Source organism: Balaenoptera borealis, assembly GCF_965194805.1.
Source record: "Balaenoptera borealis genome assembly, chromosome: 20".
Lineage (NCBI taxonomy): Eukaryota > Metazoa > Chordata > Mammalia > Artiodactyla > Balaenopteridae > Balaenoptera > Balaenoptera borealis.
The window spans coordinates 40,171,974-40,195,824 of record NC_138879.1 but is presented as its reverse complement, the minus strand read 5'-3'; the positions used below and the strand labels follow the sequence as shown (position 1 = coordinate 40,195,824).

At 42.0% G+C, this 23,851-nt stretch overlaps 1 protein-coding gene across 2 annotated transcripts; it reads left to right on the top strand.

The window, feature by feature from the left end:
- The first annotated feature begins 7,299 nt into the window (after positions 1–7,299).
- LOC309619123 (uncharacterized protein) lies at positions 7,300–23,626 on the top strand. Of its 2 annotated transcripts, none has more exons than XM_082374002.1 (5): positions 7,300–7,457; positions 9,375–9,476; positions 20,817–20,918; positions 22,971–23,116; positions 23,296–23,626. In XM_082374002.1, the coding sequence occupies exons 1-5, from the start codon at positions 7,334–7,336 to the stop codon at positions 23,347–23,349; spliced, it is 528 nt and encodes a 175-aa protein (XP_082230128.1). In that variant the 5' UTR covers positions 7,300–7,333; the 3' UTR covers positions 23,350–23,626. The 2 variants fall into 2 exon arrangements, with proteins under 2 accessions (XP_082230128.1, XP_082230127.1); XM_082374001.1 differs by having other exon boundaries at positions 20,814–20,918.
- Positions 23,627–23,851: the final 225 nt, after the last annotated feature.

Below are 23,851 nucleotides of genomic sequence, written 5' to 3'. Positions count from 1 at the left end.
CAATCACCAATGGAAGGGTCATTGACAATGACCCCCTCCAGCTTAGTGTGGAAGGGAATGGAACATTCTAGAAGGTGAGACAAACTTACCCACAGGAGAAACTCAGGGTGAAGTGGCCACATTCCAAGGTGACAGATTATGATGAGGTGAGGTATCTCAAGAGGAGGGGCTGCTTCAGCAGCTGAGTATGAGGGCTGAAGCTTCACCAAAGATTCAACACCCACCAGCCACATTAAGAGGAAGCCTGGAGACTTCTCTGGTGCTCCAGTGGCTAAGACTCCAGGCTCCCAGTGCAGGGGGGCCGGGTTCAATCCCTGGTCAGGGAACTAGATCCCACATGCTGCAACTAAGGGTTCGCATGCCGCAACTAAAGATCCTGTATGCCGCAACAAAGGTCCCACGTGCCGCAACTAAGACCCGATGCAGCCAAACAAAATAAGTAAGTATTTAAAAAAAAAAAGAGAGAGGAAGCCTGACTCTTCTTGAGACTCCTGGGGCCCTCTGGGCATCTTGGTCTCCTATCTGGAGGAATCCACCCTCTCATTTGTCTAATGAAGCCCAGAGCAAAGCCATGGCTCATCTCTGGTTTCATTATTAGAGAGAAGACAGGATTAGGGCCAGAACCTCCTCCCTCACAGTGGAACCCTTTCCCCACACCTCCCTGCCCCTGAGGTGTGGAGAAGAGAGAAACTCAGCTCCACAGAGGCCGGATCACCAGGGAAGACAGCAGGAGGCCTGAACACCCTCATGAAGAAATGCTTTACCAGGGAATTACAGATGACAGCATGGACTCCTCGTGGTGGGGCAAAGTAGGACTTCACCTGTTGTGCAACATCAGACTTTGTTTTCCCCTTTCTCCTCTTTTCATAAAACTTCCTTTTCTCACCCAGAGGCCAGGGAGCTTGTATCTGCTTTCAAGACTGTCTGGCTGAGGTTTCTCTGGGTTTCTGGGTGGGGACCAGAAGAGATGAGGCAGGATGGGGGGGTGAGCGCCATTGGACGCCAGCCCTGTGTTTTCTGCTTTCCTGCGGTGCCTGCCTCTTCCCATCTCCCTCTCTAGACGGGAGGGAGTCTGTTTCCTCATGTTCTGGTTTATGCAAACTTTCTGTCCTCTCACTACCTCACCCCAACGCAGAGTCTTCTGTAATGTTCCCATGACACAGGCATTTTCCTCACAGGAGGCCAGAAGCTGAGCAAGCAGAAGCCAAGGATGTGAGTTGAGCTGCAGAGGGTGAAAGAAACCACAGCTCTCCCTGATGACCGGGCCCAGCGGCCCCAAGGCTGTCCTGAGCTGCTTTGCGTACTCACCCTTCAAAGGACCCAGGAGTCCTGTCATGGCGTCCTGGGTTGGGTCCATGGCTCTGTCCCATTTGTCCAACCCTAAGCTCCTCTGAGCTCACCAAGTTTCTTGGAAAGGCTGGCAGCCTTCCTGGGCTCTGCCACCTCCCAGTCCCACTACACCCTCTTCCAGGGCAGGGATGGGACCCTATTAATCATTCTCAGATGCCTAACTTTTTGGCTCACGTCTTTCCTTTATCTTCCCTCTAGTGTATATCTTATTTTTCTCTCCCGTTATGTGGAAAGCTAGCTCTTAAATCATGAATTTTAAAAACACATCTACACTTTATGGTATCAACCCTATCTCCAGTTTCGTGTGGGGTTTGGCCTTATCCCCATCCTACCATGTCCACCCAAATCCTTTTCTCCCCAAAAGCTGAGATCTTGAAATGGAAAGCCTGTGATTTCAGAACTAGTATGTAAGGTAGAGTCTGAAAGAAAACCGACTGAGGAACTCAGTTGACTTGCTTCTCTAAGCTGTGTCCACCCTCCCCCAAGGGCAGTGAGTGTATTTTATAATTGACTGTTGCAACACAGGGGAATGCGAGTGAGTATAAGGAAGTAGGGGAAGGAGGGAAGACACCTTGTAATTCCTCCAAAGATTATCTGTTACACACTTAAAGTCATACAGAAAGGCAGCAGGCCCCCATGTGTTAAGGAGATGTCGTTAGTCGGATACGTGCCATCTGACTTTTTAATTTCATCATCTCTGACCTAACAAGATCTCACGCTCTGTAACACAATGTCTTGGTGTTCATCCCCGACTCTTTATGAAACAGGACAAAGATGACAAAGATGCAACATAAACAAGATCTGGGACTGGGGAGCTGAGAGTGCAGTTGGGTGTTTAAAGGATTTGACAGGGTTGGGAAATGACTCTCTGGAATATGAAATTCCAGGAAAAATGGAATTCCAGCAAATTCAGGAGTCTGAACATGGAAGCTGTGACAGCTTTGAGGTCTCGTGCCATTTAAAAAAAGAAAAGAAAAGAAATACAACTTTGATGGCTGCAAGTACGATGGGTGGGTTTTACAGACTGAGTGTTACTGACCCAAAACTTGGGTCTGCTCCCTTGCAGGCAGTAAAGCCAATCTACTGACACTGGATTGTGGTGAAGGAAAGTGCAGTGTTTATTGTAAGGTGCCATACAAGGAGTCGGGGACAGCTAGTGCTCAGAAAGCCTGAACTCCCAGATGGGTCTCAGCAAAGCCTATTTAAAGGCAAGGTGGGAAGGGCAGTCCCAGGATCTGTGATCAGCTAGTGCACAATTCTCCGATTGTTTGATGGTAAGGGTGTCACAGGGGTTAAAATGATCAATCCTTAGTCTCCAGTAGGCCTGGGGGCTATGTGCTCACGGTCATTAAATAGTTAATTTCTTCCATTTGGGGGTTATTTTAGCATCTGTAAAACAACTCAGGAAATATGCATCTGATACTATTATCTGGGTACTTCAGAGCGGAGCTAAAGCAGAGGATATGGGAGAGGGGTCTGTCCCAGGAAGGCCACATAGAGTCCTGCTCAGTTACAGGAGGGCATCTAGGAATTCCCAAGGTCTTGACTCAGTCTTCTCCCTTCATTGTTCATTTGCCTCTCATGGCTGTTGCAGACACCTGACCCTTTCAAATGATAATATGTCATGAGAATTTAGCAAATCCCCAAATTTGTGATTGTCACTCGAGTACCAGAAATCCACTTTTTCTAGGGACATCATTTTGTTTTGTTTTTCACAAAGAAATAAAGGTTTTATTTATTTGGTAGGTAAAGCACTCCTCATAATTTCCAGGTGCATGAAAAGCATCTGTGGAGCTTTTCTGGACCCCAGGACTGGAGAGTCCACATCAGTGGGTCTCTGGTGGGTTTGGAGTGTTTGCAAGGCATGACTTTCTTTGAGTCTCACTTTCTTCATCTGGGACATGGGAGTGCCAATGGAAGCAACCCCTCAGGCTTGTGAGCCTTCAGTGAGATGGTGGGTGTAAAGTACAAGTACAGGACCTGCCAGGCAATTGCATGCTTCATAAAATTCAAGTATTGTCATTAGTATTGGAGAGAGTCCCTCCTTAATAACCTTGCAGCACCTGTTTTTGCAATGCCTACTTCAGCAAGATTATTCCAGGCCATAATTATGCTTTGCTTCATACTTGGAACTGAAGTGCTAGAGTAACCAGCAGATTATATTGGGTTACACAACTTCTGCTAATTAAATGTCTTTACTGTGGTGAGAATTTTTTGCCCTACATCCCCAACTGGGATACATCCCAAGGGGCCTATGGGACTATATACAGCTGGAAATAGTCCATTAAAAACTTCAGGGGGGAGGGATAAATTAGGAGGTTGGGATTAACAGTTACACACTACTATATAGAAAATAGGTAAACAACAAGGACCTACTGTATAGCACAGGGAACTATATTATCTTGTAATAACGTATAATGGAAAAACATCTGAAAAAGAATAGCTACGTGTGTATATGTATAACTGAATCACTGTGCTGTACACCTGAAACTAACACAACATTGTAAATCAACTCTACTTCAAGAAAGACATAAATAAATAGAATTTTTAAAAATTTAACTTGTGAATGTTACCTTATATGGCAATAGTGACTTTGCAGACATGATTAAAGTAAGGATTTTGAGATGAGGAGATTAGCGTGGATTTCCTGGGTAGGTCCTAAATATAATCACAAATGTCCATGTAGGAGGGAGGCAGAGGGAGACTTGTCACAGAATGGGAGAAGGCAAAGTGAAGACAGAGAAGAGTTTTGAAGATGTTATGCTGCTGGCCTTAAAGATGGAAGAAGGGGTCAAGAGGCAAGGAATGCAGCTCTAGCAGCTAGAGCAAGCAAGGGAGGTCTTATCCCCTAGAACTCTGGAAGGAGTTGCCCTGTCCATACTTTAGAATGTATACCTTGATTTCAATCTTCTGAGCTCCAGAAGTGCAAGAGAATAAATTTATGTTGCTTAAAAAAAAAAAAAAAAAATTTAACTTGGGGATGCAAGACTACAAATGTACTGGATCAGTGTGTGAGAAATCCATGTCTCCTTCACTGTGGTTGGAAGTGTAAATTGTATAGTCTTTTTTTTCTTTCAGTTTTATTGAGATATAATTGGCATACAGCACTGTATATGTTTAAGGTGTGAAACATAATGATTTGACTTATATACATCGTAAAGTGATCATCACCATGAGTTGAGTGTACATGCATCATCTCGTAGAGATACAACAGTAAGAAATTTTAAAAAATGTTTTTTCCTTGTGATGTGAACTCTTAAGATTTATTCTCTTAGCAGCTTTCGTTTATAACACGTAGCAGTACTGATTATCTTTACCATGTTGTATATTATATCCCTAATACTTACATATCTTGTAACTGGAAGATTGTACCTTTTGATTGCCTTCATCTAATTCCCCCTTCCCCCTCCTCTGCCTCTGGGAGCCACAAATCTGATCTCTTTTTCTATGAATTTGTTTGTTTTTGAAGTATAATTGACCTGCAACACTACGTTAACTTCTGGTCCACAAGACAGTGATTCAACATTTCTATACATTTCAAAATGATCCCCGGGATAAGTCTAGCTGTCATCTGTCAACATACAAAGATATTACACAATTATTGACTATATTCCCCACACTGCACCTTTCGTATCTGCAAAGAAACCTAGGTGCCCATCAACAGAGGAATAAAGAAAGTGTGATATATATAGATGAATATTATATATATGTTATATATATATGATTTATATATATGAATATTATTGAGCCATAAATAGTGTAGTCTTTTTGCAGGACAATTTGGCAATACCTTCCAACTTTACCATAGATGTCTCCTTTGTATTTCCATGTTAGGGTATCTATTCTGGGAGAAATACTGAGATAGATATAGATATAGATATAGATATAGATAAAAGGAAGCACTACAAAGTGTATGATACATATCCACAGCAAATTGTTTGATAACCAAAAAACCCACAAACCTGCTAAATGTCCAGCAATTGAAGTTTGGTTAAATAAATTATAAACCATTCATATAATGGAATTTTAGATAGTAGTTATTTTTTAAAAGGAAAAGAAGATACTAACCTGGAAAGCTCTCCAAGACATAATGTTAAGTGAATAAAGCAAATTAATACATATAACTTCATTTCTGCAAACAAAGTATATATTTGTATATACACATATGTGTGTAGGTAAAAGCGTAGGAAAAGGGTTTAGAAAAATACGCAGCAAACTGGTAATATTGATTACCTCCTGCAAGGTTACTCTGGATATATCTGTATTGTTTGAATTATTTAGCACATTCATGTGTTTGTTGTGTGAAAATGAACTTTGACAGATTATACTAACTAAGTGATAATCCTCCCGTCTCATCACTTTTTGAGAGGGATTCAGGAGTCCTCTCCTTGCCAATAGTGCTGCTCCAAAGGATTCTCCTGCAAGCTCTTTGGGGCTGTCCAGCCCCGGCCCCACGAACAAGGCCACGATACGTAGCAGCCTGGGATCCGGCCAGCCACCTTGGGTTTGGATCAAGGCTGGCCCGCTGCTGTTCTCTGCGCTGCCTGCAGCCATTGATCTCCACCCCGGACTGAGCTCCCTCTCTGGGTACCCTGGTCCCTCCTTCAGACTGAGGAGTCATTCTTGGGTGCTTACTACCCTTTGCATCTGCAGAGATTCTGAGATCCTGGGTGTGAGCTCACTGCCTGAGATGGCCAGTCTGAGACCTCCTCTTGTGGCTTGCTGAGTCTTTCTCTGTTCTTAGGGTAGCTTGTCCAGGCCTCCCCACAGGGAGTCCTAAGGCGTTTGTCCAGGCTCTGACCACCAAGGACAACGCAGACTTTCTCTTCATTCCCACGGTTGTTGGGGTCTTACCTGCATACGCCTTTCTCAAAGATTTTGAGAATCTTTGGATAGGAAAGAGGGCGGGCTCCTTCCACAGGCCCCTGTGGAAAGTTTAGTTGTCCTTCTCCTGTAGCTCTGCTCATGTAGCTCACCCACACAGCCTTCTGTCCAGGAACCTCTTGGTATGGAGCAGAATAGGCTCAGAGAACACCAGTTACCAAGAGGGACCATGTCTCTCAACCCCCAAGGGCCCTGCCCAGCTTCTGATCTTTATTTTATTTATTTATTTTTTAAAATTTATTTATTCATTCATTTATTTTTTGCTGCGTTGGGTCTTTGTTGCTGTGCGCGGGCTTTCTCTAGTTGCAGCGAGCGGGGGCTACTCTTTGTTGCGGTGCGTGGGCTTCTCATGGCGGTGGCTTCTCTTGTTGTGGAGCACGGGATGTAGGCTCACGGGCTTCAGTAGCTGTGGCTCACGGGCTTCAGTAGTTGTGGCTCACGGGCTTTAAAGCACAGGCTCAGTAGCTGTGGCACATGGGTTTAGTTGCTCTGTGGCACACGGGCTTAGTTGCTCTGTGGCATGTGGGATCTTCCCGGACCAGGGCTCGAATCTGCCTTGGCCGGCAGATTCTTAACCACTGCGCCGCCAGGGAAGTCCCAGCTTGTGATCTTTAAACATGACTACCATTGTGGTTCCACCCTCAGCCCTGGGAACCACTCAAAGCATACATTCACCATCCTTGTGTAACCGGTCCTGCAGGACACCCCAGATGAGCCCTGACAAACAGCACCTGGCTTCATAATGTAAGCTCGCACTCTGAAATTCTAATTTACACAAAGAAAATTCTTTTCTTTGACCACAGTTCCCAAAGGCACCAGGGAAACCAGGGGCAAGCTGTGATGAAGCAATGAATGAAGGGCTAAAAAATGTTCCCAAGCTCTCCCGTTAGGTACTTGCATCTCCAAGAAACCATTCCCTAATCTGAGAAATCAGTTGCAAAATAGAACAAGGAAACTAGAACATCTGAGGGCACTCCTTTGAGGGCTTATATTTTGATACTCTTCCAGCTCTTCTGCCTCCTGCCCCACCCTCCTTTCTGGTGGCACTGAGAGTATAAAATGGGGCTGGGTTCTGCCTGTGCATCACATAAAGGCCAACATGAAGACAGGCACCATCTTTGTTCTGGTGGCTTTCATCGTCGGGGGGCTGGAGGTGGCCTGTGTTCCGAGACCTACTTTCAACCGTGAGGCTGCTGAGGGGATCCTCCCTGAGAGCAGAGAAGGTACAGAGCCCAGTGTTAGACCTGGGGATGGTTTGGCACGGAAGCTGCCATGTCCCCACTGCAGAGTGGAGATTCGGCATTGATCAGATGCATTTCCTTTGATCTAAATGAGCGATCACCCTGCATTTCTCATTCCCCTTATCAGATTGGGTTGGATCTGATATGTATCTCTAAAAGAGATACCTGCAGTTTATCTTACCATTTTGGTTGTTATTTTATTTACTGTTGTAGATATCTTTGTTAGATACATAGTCTTTTGTTATATAATCTACTTTATTTGTGTAATCTCTCTCTCCTTTCCCCTCTCTCTTACTATATGTTTTGCATTTAGAAAGGGTTTCGGTTTTTGTTCTATTAGTTACCTTAAACTAAGACCTTTGAGTACCACCCTTGGTCCCCCTTTTTTTATTATTATCTATAGGTTTCCTACTATGAGTAATTGTCATAATGAAATTAGCTAATTTCCTTCTTTCCTTCCTCCCCACTCCCCTACCCCCAGCAGCTGATTTTTAAGCAATATCCTTTCATTCCCACTTAATCATATTAAGGTACTTATCAAGCTTACTCTGCTTTTCCTATGTTCTTTCCTTCCCCCTCCCCGATTTTTAATAGGTATATTGTCAAAACATATAGCTATTTCATAGACTTTATCCATAGACCATTATTAAGGCTTAATTCTACTGTAAGTATATATCTAATGGCCTTACTAGTCCCCGTTTTGATGTCTCTCCAGTACTTTGGTTGGCTGATGATCAATCTCTAGTACATTCCTCAGGAAGTTCCCATGGGAACAATGTCCCCAGTCTTCTCCATCAGTCACCTCATTGCTTCCTGCAGATTTCTGCACAGATGCGGATACCTCACTGGTGTGGTAGATGACAGTGGTATGTCTCCTTCCATCCACTCATATTTTGGAGTTTGAGGGGATACCTTGTTCTGCAGTTTTGTTGTCTATGTGTTTTGAATTTTGCTATTTTGATTGCTCTGTGTCTTTTTAAGGGGAAATTATAGAAGATTCAAAAATTATGCCAACCTACACAATTAAAACCGCCTTCCCAAAATCTGACATTATTTTTTTGTAACAACTTCTAACTTTCTCCTTTGTGAAGTGTCTGTTCAGTCCTTTTGCCCATTTTTCTATTAGGTTATCAATTGTTACTATTGATTTGTAAGAGATTCTGGATACAAGTTGTTTGTCGTATATATGTATTATAAACATTTTCTCCCAATGTAGCTTTTCTTTTCACTCTCTTAATGGTGTCATTCAATGAAGAAAAGTTCCTAATTTTAATGAGGTTCCATCTACCTATCTAGTTTAATGGTCAGTAATATTTCTGTAATATTTAAGAAATATTTGCCTATCCCGAGATCATGAAGCTATCTATTATAGTATCTTCTAGAAGCTTTATTGCTTTACCTTTCACTTCGGTCTATAACCCATTTGGAACAGAGTTTGTAGTGTGGTGTGAGGTAGGGGGCAAATTCCTTTTTTTCATATGGACAGTCCAGTTAATCCAACCACCCTGAAGTCCTGTAACTTTGTTTAAAATTGTCTTGATCCTTATCCTGATTATTGTTGGTTTGGGAAACTTACGTATAAACTTTTAGAATCAGCTTATCCATTTTTGTGAAAAATCCTTCTACGATTTCTACTGGGATTGTATGAAATTTCAGTTTGGGGGGAAACTGAGATCTTTATAACACTGAATCTTTTCATCCATGAACATGGCGTCTCTCTCCATTTATAAGACAGTTAAATTTTTTTCTTAGTAATATAGTGTAGTTTTCGGCACATAATTGGTTAGATTTATTTCTAGGGAACTGATGGTTTTTGAAAGATATTGTAAAGGCATTGAGAGTATTTATTTTCTAATCGTAAGACTTCAAAGCTTTTAACTGCGTCTTTCCTCTTGCCAGAAATGTGTCTGTATGACTGTTTAGAAGACAGGGACTGTGGAAGAGGAAGAGAATGCGTGGAACGTGGCTGTTCGCGCATCTGCTCCCCACAGGCTCAAAGAGGTGAGTCCTGACTTTCTCCACCCCAGCCTATCCTGGGAGAATTAGGAGCTTGGTGTTATCTGAACTTGCACAATTGTGTGATCACCCAGAGAAACACACCCGAATGCCTGAGGTGTCCCTCTGTTCTTGCCCTTTGAGGGAAAGGTTGGTCTCAGAACCTTTATCCCAACATTTTCAAGTATGCGAATCCTAAAAAATAAAAAAAAAAAATCTCATTTAATTTTTCACAAGGAATACGTATTTATTACAGAAAAGTCAGGAACTACGGAACAAATTGATGGCAAGATGTGCCTGTAATCTTATTCCCAGGAGATAAACATAGTTACATGTATGTTCATATCCTTCCACAAATATACTCAGGGGGTATGGCGCCAACTAAACATGGCCTCACCCTCCGCAAACGTTTTTAAACTTTCCTTTTTTCTTTTTACTCTCAATAATATGTAGTGAATAGCTTGCTACGAGCATGGACATATTTCTACAACTCTATTTTTTTCAAAGACATCAGAGCATTTTTACTGTGAATGTACCACATTTTGTTTACTACTTCTTGACCAATGGGCTTTCAAACTTCTCTAATATTTTACTATCAAAGGGTTCCCCTGGAACTAAATGGTTCCATTTATAACTTGATTATTTCCTTAGGAAACATTGCTAGAAATGATATTGCTGACTCAAAGGGCATGCGTGTTTTTTTAAATCCAAAGATACTTGGCCAATTTGCTTTTGTGAGGATGTATTGTTTATGTCAAAAAGTTTCATAAACTTCAAAATGCTGGATATATTTTAATTCTAAATTACATGCAATTTAAAAACAACTTCAAAGATGTTTATGAAATATTGTTTTTAGGGAATGTTTCAAAGGTCCTTTGCCATACGTTGGCATCCCACATGATGGGAAAAGAGTGAAAAACACATATTTGGCAAACTCTCTGTGCCAGATCTTTTTCAAAATACATTATTTTGTTTAATCTTGAGAACTTGAGGTATGAAAGATGTAGGTATTCATCTCACGTCCATTTTACAGATGAGGAAACTAAAGAATGAACCAAATATACTTTTTTCTTTTTCTCACCTTACCGTGATTCCTGTCCACCCTCTTCCTTTTTTTTTTTCTATTTTTATTTTTATTTTTAATTTTTATTTTTTTAACATCTTTATTGGAGTATGATTGCTTTATAATGGTGTGTTAGTTTCTGCTGTATAACAAAGTGAATCAGCTATATATATACATATATCCCTATATCTCCTCCTTCTTGCATCTCCCTCCCACCCTCCCTATCCCACCCCTCTAGGAGGTCAAAAAGCACCGAGCTGATCTCCCTGTGCTATGCGGCTGTTTCCCACTAGCTATCTATTTTACATTTGGTAGTGTATATATGTCCATGCCACTCTCTCACTTTGTCCCAGCTTACCCTTCCCCCTCCCTGTGTCCTCAAGTCCATTCTCTATGTCTGCGTCTTTATTCCTGTCCTGCCCCTACGTTCTTCAGAAACATTTTTTTTTTTTTTTAGATTCCATATATATGTGTTAGCATACGGTATTTGTTTTTCTCCTTCTGACTTACTTCACTCTGTATGACAGACTCTAGGTCCATACAGCTCACTACAAATAACTCACTTTCATTTCTTTTTATGGCTGAGTAATATTCCATTGTATATATGTGCCACATCTTCTTTATCCATTCGTCTGTCGATGGGCACTTAGGTTGCTTCCATGTCCTGGCTATTGTAAATAGTGCTGCAATGAACATTGTGGTACATGATTCTTTCTGAATTATGGTTTTCTCAGGGTATGTGCCCAGTAGTGGGATTGCTGGGTCATATGGTAGTTCTATTTTTAGCTTTTTAAGGAACCTCCATACTGTTCTCCATAGTGACTGTATCAATTTACATTCCCACCAACAGTGCAAGAGGGTTCCCTTTTCTCCACACCCTCTCCAGCATTTATTGTTTGTAGATTTTTTGATGATGTCCATTCTGACCGGTGTGAGATGATATCTCATTGTAGTTTTGATTTGCATTTCTCTAATGATTAATGATGTTGAGCATTCTTTCATGTGTTTGTTGGCAATCTGTATGTCTTCTTTGGAGAAAGGTCTATTTAGGTCTTCTGCCCATTTTTGGATTGGGTTGTTTGTTTTTTTGATATTGAGCTGCATGAGCTGCTTGTAAATTTTGGAGATTAATCCTTTGTCAGTTGCTTCATTTGCAAATATTTTCTCCCATTCTGAGGGTTGCCCTTTGGTCTTGTTTATTGTTTCCTTTGCTGTGCAAAAGCTTTTAAGTTTCATTAGGTCCCATTTGTTTATTTTTGTTTTTATTTCCATTTCTCTAGGAGCTGGGTCAAAAAGGATCTTGCTGTGATTTATGTCATAGGGTGTTCTGCCTATGTTTTCCTCTAAGAGTTTGATAGTGTCTGGCCTTACATTTAGGTCTTTAATCCATTTTGAGTTTATTTTTGTGTATGGTGTTAGGGAGTGTTCTAATTTCATACTTTTACACGTACCTGTCCAGTTTTCCCAGCACCACTTATTGAAGAGGCTGTCTTTTCTTCACTGTATATTCTTGCCTCCTTTATCAAAGATAAGGTGACCATATGTGCTTGGGTTTATCTCTGGGCTTTCTATCCTGTTCCATTGATCTATATTTCTGTTTTTGTGCCAGTACCATACTGTCTTGATTACTGTAGCTTTGTAGTATAGTCTGAAGTCAGGGAGTCTGATTCCTCCAGCTCCGTTTTTTTCCCTCAAGACTGCTTTGGCTATTCGGGGTCTTTTGTGTCTCCATACAAATTTTAAGATGATTTGTTCTAGCTCCGTAAAAAATGCCATTGGTAATTTGATAGGGATTGCATTGAATCTGTAGATTGCTTTGGGTAGTATAGTCATTTTCACAATGTTGATTCTTCTAATCCAAGAACATGGTATATCTCTCCATCTGTTGGTATCATCTTTAATTTCTTTCATCAGTGTCTTATAGTTTTCTGCATACAGGTCTTTTGTCTCCCTAGGTAGGTTTATTCCTAGGTATTTTATTCTTTTTGTTGCAATGGTAAATGGGAGTGTTTCCATAATTTCTCTTTCAGATTTTTCATCATTAGTGTATAGGAATGCAAGAGATTTCTGTGCATTAATTTTGTATCCTGCAACTTTACCATATTCATTAATTAGCTCTAGCAGTTTTCTGGTGGCAGTTTTAGGATTCTCTATGTATAGTATAATGTCATCTGCAAACAGTGACAGTTTTACTTCTTCTTTTCCAATTTGTATTCCTTTTATTTCTTTTTCTTCTCTGATTGCCGTGGCTAGGACTTCCAGAACTATGTTGAATAATAGTGGTGAGAGTGGACATCCTTGTCTCGTTCCTGATCTTAGAGGAAATGCTTTCAGTTTTTCACCATTGAGAATGATGTTTGCTGTGGGTTTGTCATATATGGCCTTTATTATGTTGAGGTAGGTTCCCTCTATGCCCACTTTCTGGAGAGTTTTTATCATAAATGGGTGTTGAATTTTGTCAAAAGCTTTTTCTGCATCTATTGAGATGATCATATGGTTTTTCTCCTTCAATTTGTTAATATGGTGTATCACATTGATTGATTTGCATATATTGAAGAATCCCTGCATCCCTGGGATAAATCCCACTTGATCATGGTGTATGATCCTTTTAATGTGTTGTTGGATTCTGTTTGCTAGTATTTTGTTGAGGATTTTTGCATCTATATTCATCAGTGATACTGGTCTGTAATTTTCTTTTTTTGTAGTGTCTTTGTCTGGTTTTGGTATCAGGGTGATGGTGGCCTCATAGAATGAGTTTGGGAGTGTTCCTTCCTCTGCAATTTTTTGGAAGAGTTTGAGAAGGATAGGTGTTAGCTCTTCTCTAAATGTTGGATGGAATTCACCTGTGAAGCCATCTGGTCCTGGACTTTTGTTTGTTGGAAGATTTTTAATCACAGTTTCAATTTCATTACTTGTGATTGGTCTGTTCATATTTTCTGTTTCTTCCTGGTTCAGTCTTGGAAGGTTATAACTTTCTAAGAATTTGTCCATTTCTTCCAGGTTGTCCATTTTATTGGCATAGTGTTGCTTGTAGTAGTCTCTTAGGATGCCTTGTATTTCTGCGGTGTCTGTTGTAACTTCTCCTTTTCCATTTCTGATTTTATTGATTTGAGTCCTCTCCCTCTTTTTCTTGATGAGTCTGGCTAATGGCTTATCAATTTTGTTTATCTTCTCAAAGAACCAGCTTTTAGTTTTGTTGATCTTTGCTATTGTTTTCTTTGTTTCTATTTCATTTATTTCTGCTCTGATCTTTATGATTTCTTTCCTTCTGCTAACTTTGGGTTTTGTTTGTTCTTCTTTCTCTAGTTTCTTTAGGTGTAAGGTTAGATTGTTTAGTTGAGATTTTTCTTGTTTCTTTAGGTAGGCTTGTATAGCTATAAACTTCTCTCTTAGAACTGCGTTTGCTGCATCCCGTAGGTTTTGGGTCATCGTGTTTTCATTGTCATTTGTCTCTGGGTATTTTTTGATTTCCTCTTTGATTTCTTCAGTGATCTCTTGGTTATTTAATAACGTATTGTTTAGCCTCCATGTGTTTGTCTTTTTTACATTTTTTCCCCTGTAATTCATTTCTAATCTCATAGCGTTGTGGTCAGAAAAGATGCTTGATATGATTTCAATTTTCTTAAATTTACTGATTCTTGATTTGTGACCCAAGATATGCTTTATCCTGGAGAATGTTCCGTGCGCACTTGAGAAGAATGTGTAATCTGCTGTTTTTGGATGGAATGTCCTATAAATATCAATTAAATCTATCTGGTCTATTGTGTCATTTAAAGCTTCTGTTTCCTTATTTATTTTCATTTTGGATGATCTGTCCATTGGTGTAAGTGAGGTGTTAAAGTCCCCCACTATTATTGTGTTCCTGTCGATTTCCTCTTTTATAGCTGTTAGCAGTTGCCTTATGTATTGAGGTGCTCCTATGTTGGGTGCATATATATTTATAATTGTTATATCTTCTTCTTGGATTGATCCCTTGATCATTATGTAGTGTCCTTCCTTGTCTCTTGTAACATTCTTTATTGTAAAGTCTATTTTATCTGATATGAGTATAGCTACTCCAGCTTTCTTTTGATTTCCATTTGCATGGAATATCTTTTCCCATCCCCTCACTTTCACTCTGTATGTGTCCCTAGGTCTAAAGTGGGTGTCTTGTAGACAGCATATATATGGGTCTTGTTTTTGTATCCATTCAGCAAGCCTGTGTCTTTTGGTTGGAGCATTTAATCCATTCACGTTTAAGGTAATTATCAATATGTATGTTCCTATGACCATTTTCTCAATTGTTTTGGGTTTGTTTTTGTAGGTCCTTTTCTTCTCTTGTGTTTCCCACTTAGAGAAGTTCCTTTAGCATTTGTTGTAGAGCTGGTTTGGTGGTGCTGAATTCTCTTAGCTTTTGCTTGTCTGTAAAGCTTTTGATTTCTCCATCGAATCTGAATGAGATCCTTGCCGGGTAGAGTAATCTTGGTTGTAGGTGCTTCCCTTTCATCACTTTAAGTATATCATGCCACTCCCTACTGGCTTGTAGAGTTTCTGCTGAGAAATCAGCTGTTAACCTTATGGGAGTTCCCTTGTATGTTATTTGTCGTTTTTCCCTTGCTGCTTTCAATAATTTTTCTTTGTCTTTAATTTTTGCCACTTTGATTACTATGTGTCTTGGCGTGTTTCTCCTTGGGTTTATCCTGTATGGGACTCTCTGCGCTTCCTGGACTTGGGTGGCTATTTCCTTTCCATGTTAGGGAAGTTTTTGACTATAATCTCTTCAAATATTTTCTCTGGTCCTTTCTCTCTCTCTTCTCCTTCTGGGACCCCTATAATGTGAATGTTGTTGCGTTTAATGTTGTCCCAGAGGTCTCTTAGGCTGTCTTCATTTCTTTTCATTCTTTTTTCTTTAGTCTGTTCCGCAGCAGTGAATTCCACCATTCTGTCTTCCAGGTCACTTATCCGTTCTTCCGCCTCGGTTATTCTGCTATTGATTCCTTCTAGTGTAGTTTTCATTTCAGTTATTGTATTGGTCATCTCTGTTTGTTTGTTCTTTAATTCTTCTAGGTCTTTGTTAATCATTTCTTGCATCTTCTCAGTCTTTGCCTCCATTCTTATTCCGAGGTCCTGGATCATCTTCACTATCATTATTCTGAATTCTTTTTCTGGAAGGTTGCCTATCTCCACTTCATTTAGTTGTTTTTCTGGGGTTTTTTCTTGTTCTTTCGTCTGGTATATAGCCCTCTGCCTTTTCATCTTGTCTGTCTTTCTGTAACTGTGGTTTTTGGTCCACAGGCTGCAGGATTGTAGTTTTTCTTGCTTCTGCTGTCTGCCCTCTGGTGGTTGAGGCTATCTAAGAGGCTTGATGGGAGGCTCTGGTGGTGGGTAGAGCTGACTGTTGCTGTGGCGGTCAGAGCTCCGTAAAACTTTAATCCACTTGACTGTTGATGGGTGGGGCTGGGTTCCCTCCCTGTTGGTTGTTTTGCCTGAGGCAACCCAACACTGGAGCCTACCTGGGCTCTTTGGTGGGGTTAATGGCAGACTCTGGGAGGGCTCACGCCAAGGAGAACTTCCCAGAACCTCTGCTGCCAGTGTCCTTGTCCCCACGGTGAAACAGAGCCACCCCCTGCCTCTGCAGGAGACCCCCCAACACCAGCAGGTAGGTCTGGTTCAGTCTCCCCCAGGGTCACTGCTCCTTCCCCTGGGTCCCGATGCGCACACTACTTTGTGTGTGCCCTCCAAGAGTGGGGTCTCTGTTTCCCCCAGTCCTGTCAAAGTCCTGCAATCAATTCCCACTAGGCTTCAAAGTCTGATTCTCTAGGAATTCCTCCTCCCGTTGCCAGACCCCCAGGTTGGGAAGCCTGACGTGGGGCTCAGAACCTTCACTCCAGTGGGTGGACTTCTGTGGTATAAGTGTTCGCCAGTCTGTGAGTCACCCACCCAGCAGTTATGGGATTTGATTTTACTCTGATTGCGCCCCTCCTACCGTCTCACTGTGGCTTCTCCTCTGTCCTTGGACGTGGGGTATCCTCCTTGGTGAAGTCCAGTGTCTTCCTGTCGATGATTGTCCAGCAGCCAGTTGTGATTCTGGTGCTCTCACAAGAGGGAGTGAGAGCACGTCCTTCTACTCCGCCATCTTGGTTAATCCTCTCCCCATAAATACTGTTTTGTCACTTAAGTTTTGTTGGGAGCATCTTTCACTGTCAACACAATACATTTCATTTTACTTTATTTCACATATTTAATTATTACATTTAATAAATTTAATTAATTAATTAATTTAATTTACTGTATCCCACCATATAGAATATACTACATCACCTCAGTAAATCACCTTCTAGTGGACATTTCAGGTGGGATTTTGTTTTGTTATTTTGTTTATTGTTGCTATTCTAAGCAATACCTCAATGCTGGTTCTTCTCACTAGATTTTATGTACCTCCTTATTATGCCTGGATGAAGAAACTGAGGTTTCTTGGGTTTAAGTGACTTTGAATTGCTTGTGGTTATAAAACCAGTGAGTGGCTAAGTCAGGATTGATGCCGGCTCGGTGCTTGGCAGAGTGGGAGGTGCAGGGAAGGGCTCCGGAGCCTTCAAATCCCACCTCTGCAGCTCACCAAAGTGGGGTTTAGGGCAAGTTACTTTACCTCGAGTTCCTCTGCTGCAACATGGGTCAACACCTATCGCACAGGGTATGGTGAGGACTGAATGCGCTAATGTAGATCATGTATTTGGCCCTGACCCTAGCACATAATTTAAAAAAAAAATTAATGGTAGGGAAAAGAACGGAGTAACAGGAAATACTGTTAAGTAGGAGGCAACACCGCATGGGATTAGGACTTTATTTCAAAACGTTGCTCTGGGGACACTGGGGAAATGTATGAAATATTTTTAACCCCCAGTTTCCTCATCAAGGAAACCCAGAAAATGGTATCTCCATTACTACATTGTGTGAGGATTAAATGAAATATATGAATGTATATAGTACTGTCAGCCTTTTAAAAGAAAAAGGTAAGCAATTCAGCCAGCAAAATTGAGTTTATTCGAGAATAGCAGAGGAGTTGCAATTGGAGACGAGCAAAATGTGGCAAACCACGGGCAAGTCTGGAGAACAAAGGAGAGCGTGCTTTTACAAAGGACAGGAGGAAGTTGGGAAGGGTTGTTTCGTACAGAAGTTCATTGGAGGAAAGTGAGAGTCTGAAGTGGTGGTAGCTTCTCATTGGCTGTAGGCGAGGGCGGCTCCCGGTCGGCCGGCAACAGGAGATCTTCCTCTTTCCTGCTGGAGGGCGCAAGCTGCCATGAGTGGTACCTGCGTGAGAGCCCTTCCTTCGTGGTTTCCTCGCTCCGATTTTGAGTTAGGTTTCCTTAACACGTTTTTCACAGTATAAACATCTGGAGAAGCAGATGTGCTCAGAAAACCAGTGACTCACTGCATGGGGCCGCCCTGTGGCAGAACTCATGGGAGCTGGGACAAGCAAAAAGAATCTTAGCATCCACTCCTCCTCTGCCCTCATTTCCTCCTAAACCTGGCTAATTTAATTCAGGTCACCCAGAAGAAAAAAATGAAATAAAAATCGGAAAAGAACAGATGAGACTCTTAGCTTGGGCACATAGTTTGTTGGATATGATCAGCCTCTATTCTCCAATTATTTGTGTAAGAAACTCCACATTTCAAATGAGGAATCTATCCTGGAGAAGAAATAGATGCTACAGGAAGCTGGTGTTTGTGCACTGGCTCAGCTGGCAGAGTTGTTGCAGAGATTATTTGTTCTTTTTTTCCTTTAACGTCAAAGCTCTGGAAATCTTACGGGAGATGAACTCATTCATGGAACAGTCCCACCAGACCAGAGAATAAGTGCATGCAGGGGTTATACCATCCTCAAGACAGGAACCAGGAGCTGGAAACCTGGGACCTGAACTCTCCTCCCATCAGGTCTGGGGACCTCTGACCAGAGCCCCAACCCAAGGTCTCCCAGCCAGACTCACTGGGGGCGAGCTGGTGCCCACATTAGCTTGGTTTCCCAAAGCCACAGGGATGTCAGTCTCACTGTTGATCAATGGTGTCAGTTTCCCTGCAGGCTGCTGGGATTTGACACTTCCTTCTCTTGCTCTCTGCTTCAGGGGCACACAGCAGGGTGGCCCCACTCCCCGTCCCCTAAAAAGGCTTTGGTTGCACATTCTCTTTAATTTGGCTCACTCTTTCAGGGCACCCTACCACCCACCCACCCCCACCCCCCAATCTTCCTAGCAACGTTTCTGCTCAATTCTCTGCACAGCTGGATAAGAAGAAAATTTGAGAGGTCCCTTAACAAGTTACACCCCCAACTGTTCCCCAAATTTGCCCTCAAGCAGTGCCCCAGACCAAACCTTTGCTCCCTCAGGCTGAATTTTTTCCTGCCCAATATGGTTTCTTTATATGTAAGTTGGTGATAATTAAGGTCTTGATACTGATATGTGACTCTAAAAGCACAAGTAGCAAAATCAGTCAAGTCACTTAAAGAGAAGACATTCCTTTTAACCAAAAGGCCACTGGTTACGATGAGCACCTTGCAAGCACACCCTCAGCTTCACTGCCAAGGAAAGGACCAGGCTGTGCTTCTGCTGTGGTCAGGATGACAGAGGGACCTCATCCTGGATCTGGTGACTTTAATGGTTTCTTCACGTCACTCGGTTTCACAGCTTCAGTGACACAAGGTGGCTTTTGCTCATTTTAATGGCTGAGTAATATTCCATTGTATATATGTGCCACATCTTCTTTATCCATTCCTCTGTTGATGGACGTTTAGGTTGCTTCCATGTCTTGGCTATTATAAACAGTGCTGCAGTGAACATTGGGGAACATGTATCATTTTGGACCATGTTTTTCTCCCGATATATGCCCAGGAGTGGGATTGCAGGATCATATGGTAGCTCTATTTTTAGTTTTTTGAGGAACCTCCACAATGTTCTCCACAGCAGCTGTACCAATTTACATTTCCACCAACTCACTGAGCCTTTTCTGATGTTAGGAACCTGTGTGGATCACTGCCAGGGAAACTCGGACTGTGGGGCTGGAGAACAATGTATCAAGAAGGGATGTAATCGAGTCTGCTCTTCAGTCCAGGACAAAGATAAAAGCACACAGCCCTGCCCAGGTCCCCAAACCCCACACAACAGAGAGACTGTGTGCTTAGCTCTGCCCAGACTTCCCTTCCGTAGATGGTTAATTTCCAGGGTCTCTGCTTTCAGGCTTGTCCTTCCAGAGGGAAAAGCATATCACAGACCTGTGTGTCCTGACTTTTTGAGCACAGAAACTTCTTTTATTTTGTTATACAACTAATAATGTTCATTATAAAAAACCTCAGAAATACTACTAATTAAAAAGATAAATTATCCACGATCCCATTACCCAGATAACCACGTTAACCTTTAAGATAAAAGCTTCCATGTTTCATACACACACAGATACATTTTTTCAGATTTAACAAGGAATAAATGTTTATTTTGTGGTTATTGCATGTCTGGAACTGTGCTGAGTGCTGGGAGATAGTTAAGGAGAAGTCTTTGTCCTTAAAGATCTCATAGTAACAGAGATATAAACAAACAAACAAAAATCCAGGATATATGATTTTTACAAATATGGTGTTGTAGCCCATCCCTAATCAATAAACACAATTCTATCACACATTTTAAAAAGCTTCATTGTTTTCCAGTATGTGGATATGCCTTCTTTCCATGCCTTCTTCTACTATTATAGAATTAGATAATCTATCATTTTGAGTTACTTTTTAATAACAAGGACAAGATAAATGTCCTTGAGCTAAATCATATTTCTTAGGATAAATTCCTAAAAGTAGAATGGCCAAATTACATTTGAAAGCTTTTGATATAGATTGCTATATTGCCTCATGAAGACACCTTTCAACACCCAAAAAGCTACAGCCTCACTCCACGTATTTGTAATTTAACAGACAAACATCTACTCGCATTGTGTATGTATATATGTGTGTTATTGATGTGTTTGTACTTATATTTGTAAAAGCAAAGAGAAGATTCCAGAAGGAGCTACAGGAAATAGTAGATATCTCCTGGGAAATGGACTGGTTGGGTTGAGGGAAAGAGAAACTTCCTTTTTACTTAATATAGTTGAGTATTTTTTGTTTTAAAAATAAAAACGTACTACTTTTATGATAGTGCAAAATAGGTAGATAGCTTGTCTATATTTTTTGAATTGGATAAAAGTTTAAACAAACAAACCTTCTCACAGCCCTCCCCTGTTATCCTGTCAGGCTTAACAGTTTTCAGCTGAATTTTTTCTACAAGTAGGTATCTGTGTGGAGGAATGCCAAGGATCCTGGGACTGCCCTCTAGGGAGTTGGTGTGTCAACACTGGATGTGGCCATATCTGTCTACCCTTCAGAAACCTAGGTAAGCGCTGCAAGCCCAGCCGTCCACGTCCCTGACTAACTGAATGCTTAGCCCTGCCAGGATAATGGCTCTCAGGCCAGCTGCACAGAGAGAGAGGAGGCGGCTATACTGGGGCCACTACTAACCTCTGGGAGAATTAGAAAAGAATAGAATTCTCCCAAGTCTAGAAGACCATGAAGACAGATTAATAATATCTTGCTTTAGAAGTATTTGTAAACTTGAAAAAGCTGGAAATACTCTTAAAACAAAAATGAAATAACATTAAGGTACCAAATTATTCTTCAACAAGGGCTGGAAAGAACACGGTTATGAACACGTTAGCTGATATCTCACACCCAAACACACGTCCACACCAGTGTGAAACACACAGGTTCATTCATTCAGTCCACCAGTATGTACGCCTGCCCAGGCAGATTCTTGCCAGCCATGGCTGGCTGGTACTCTTTCCCCACAGAACCTTCAACTCCCTTACTTTCTTGACTGAAAGCCTAGGATTGATCTTTGCTGCTGTAAGTTTGGTGGGTGCATCAAAGTGGCCTGGGAGGGACTTCCCTGGCGGTCCAGTGGTTAAGACTGCCAGCTTCCAATGCAGGGGGCCTGGGTTCGATCCCTGGTTGGAGAACTAAGATCCCACTTGCTGCGTGGCACAGCCAAAAAACAAATAAACAAACAAACAAAAACCAAAGTGGTCTGGGAACTAGGGAGGCTGTAGAGTTAAGACTGGGTGTATCATCCAAGGAACAGCTTGCTAACACATCTCTACATTGTCTCAGAATCAAGGACCACACTTAGATGTTTTGGGGTGGGGGGGGTGGGGACGGAGGAGTATGTAAGGAAATCCCACAGATGAAGGAGATCTCTGCCCAACATGGAATAGACAATTGTCAACCACCATTTCACTTGATTCACAAGAGTGATAGCCAGCCTGCATTTTCCATGTTAGTTAGTCTACCCTAACTCAATAGGGTAGACTGTTTTGGGGGGTTATATGCAGCAGGGGTTCTCCCATATCAACACACATAAGAATGACCTTGTGAGGGGTACTTCCTTGGTGGTCCAGTGGTTGAGAATCCATCTTGCAATGCAGGGGACACCGGTTCGATCCCTGGTCGGAGAACTAAGATCCCACATGTCACGGGGCAACTAAGCCTGCCCGCCACAACTATTAAGCCTGCACACCACAGCTAGAGAGAAGCCCACGCACCGCAACGAACGATCCCGTGTGCCGCAACTAAGACCCAATGTAGCCAAAAATAAAAAAATAATAAATAATTTTTTTTTTAAATTAATGACCGGGGGGAAGGCTTGTTAAATCCAGATTGCTGTGCCCCAGCCCTAGAGTTTCTGTTTCAATAGGTCTGGGCTGGGGCCCAAGAATCTGAATTTCTAACAAGCTCCCAGGGGATGCTTATTCTGCTGGGTCAGGGGACCCATTTTGAGTAGCACTAGATACTGGATTGGGGATCTTAGTTCCCTGACCAGGGATGGAACCCGGGTCACAGCAGTGAAAGCGCCAAGTCCTAACCACTGGACCAGCAGGGAACTCCCTTTAAAAAAAAACAAAAACAAAAGACTTGAAACCTGGTCTTTTGTCTTTTATCTAATATTTCTTTCCAAATGCAGTCATCAGAGCCCTATACTAGAAGTAAGGCTGGTGGTGGTATTAGTACCCAGTCTGATTTTCACACTGTGGGACTCAGTGTTCATTGGCACCTGAAGGCGCATAGAATTGGTGAGAAGTTGGCTCTGTTTGTGATCTGGGATTTAATTATCTAGTTTCAGCTGGAACAAAAAGAAGGGGGTTAAAGGCAAGGCTCTCTCCTCTTCTCCCAAGATGCTGCAGCTGCTGGTCATCAGTGTGTTTTCCCATACACAAAACAGTACTGTGTGCCTCTAAGGTTTAGAAGGGGGAAAGATTGGGGGCATCAAGAAGGGAAGAGGCTAAAGGTCCATCAGGGAGTGAGACACTTCAGCTTGCTCTCTCTCAGCACTGGGTCCCACTCCCTTCTACAGAGCCAGCCTGGGTTCTGGCAAGACTGTTTTGTTTTTCAGATGAACAGAGACCTGGAACTTGTCCACTGCTGACAAAAATACCGTTTAGACCTTGTGTTGAAATGTGCAGAGGGGATGAATTCTGTCCCCTGGGACAAAAATGCTGCAGCAATGGTTGTGGACACGTTTGCACCCCTGTTCGAGCCGTGAGTATAAGACAGAGAGCTGCTTACGGGGAGGATGAGTTCCTGCTGGCCTTTGCCAGCCCAGAAGGGACCCCAGCTGCCCCTCTGCTCACTGAAGTCTGGGTGACTTGTGGAGAAAGCTGGTTGGTAGGAAAGAGCAGGAATTTCTGGAAAGTGACATAATTACCTTTGTATTTTAGGATCCCTATTGGGTCTCCAGTCTGGAGGAAGATGCCCAAAGGAGTGACAACTAGATCGTGGTTCTTTTCTGGGTACCAAATGCTCCTTTCTTTGAAATGCTCATCATCTTTTCGGATGATAATTGAACCTTGGCCTCCTTCAGTAACTGTTCCCAAACGTCATCTTTATTCTAAGAGCTGTGCTTTCTTACTGACCCCAGGATCACAGGATGTGGATCTAAAATAACTTGGTTTAAGTGCTGAATTCTGGCAATTGTTTGAGGAATCATGAGGTGACTGCTTTCAAAATTATCTTTCTTGTTAATAAAATGATTTCTGTAGCATTATCAAACCTGAGTCATTATTTCTATGTAAGATTTCTAGTTCACTTACATTAGTACCTCTACCTCCAACAAGTATTTAACCCCAATCTATGGACCCTCTCTCTTTTTCATCATCCATCACCATTCATGTCCTCTGTTTCTTCCTCATCCTTTTCCCTGGGACCAGCCCAGGCACTCAACACTGCCTGGAAATCTAACCACACTTCCCCCAGAAAATTCACTCTCCCAACAAC

Coding starts and splice junctions, on each gene's coding strand:
- LOC309619123 (XM_082374001.1), top strand. CDS start 7,334: ATGAAGACAGGCACCATCTTTGTTCTGGTGGCTTTCATCGTCGGGGGG. Junction 9,477..20,813: donor CTCCCCACAGGCTCAAAGAG/GTGAGTCCTGAC, acceptor TTTTTCTACAAG/TAGGTATCTGTGTGGAGGAA. Junction 23,117..23,295: donor TTTGCACCCCTGTTCGAGCC/GTGAGTATAAGA, acceptor TTTGTATTTTAG/GATCCCTATTGGGTCTCCAG.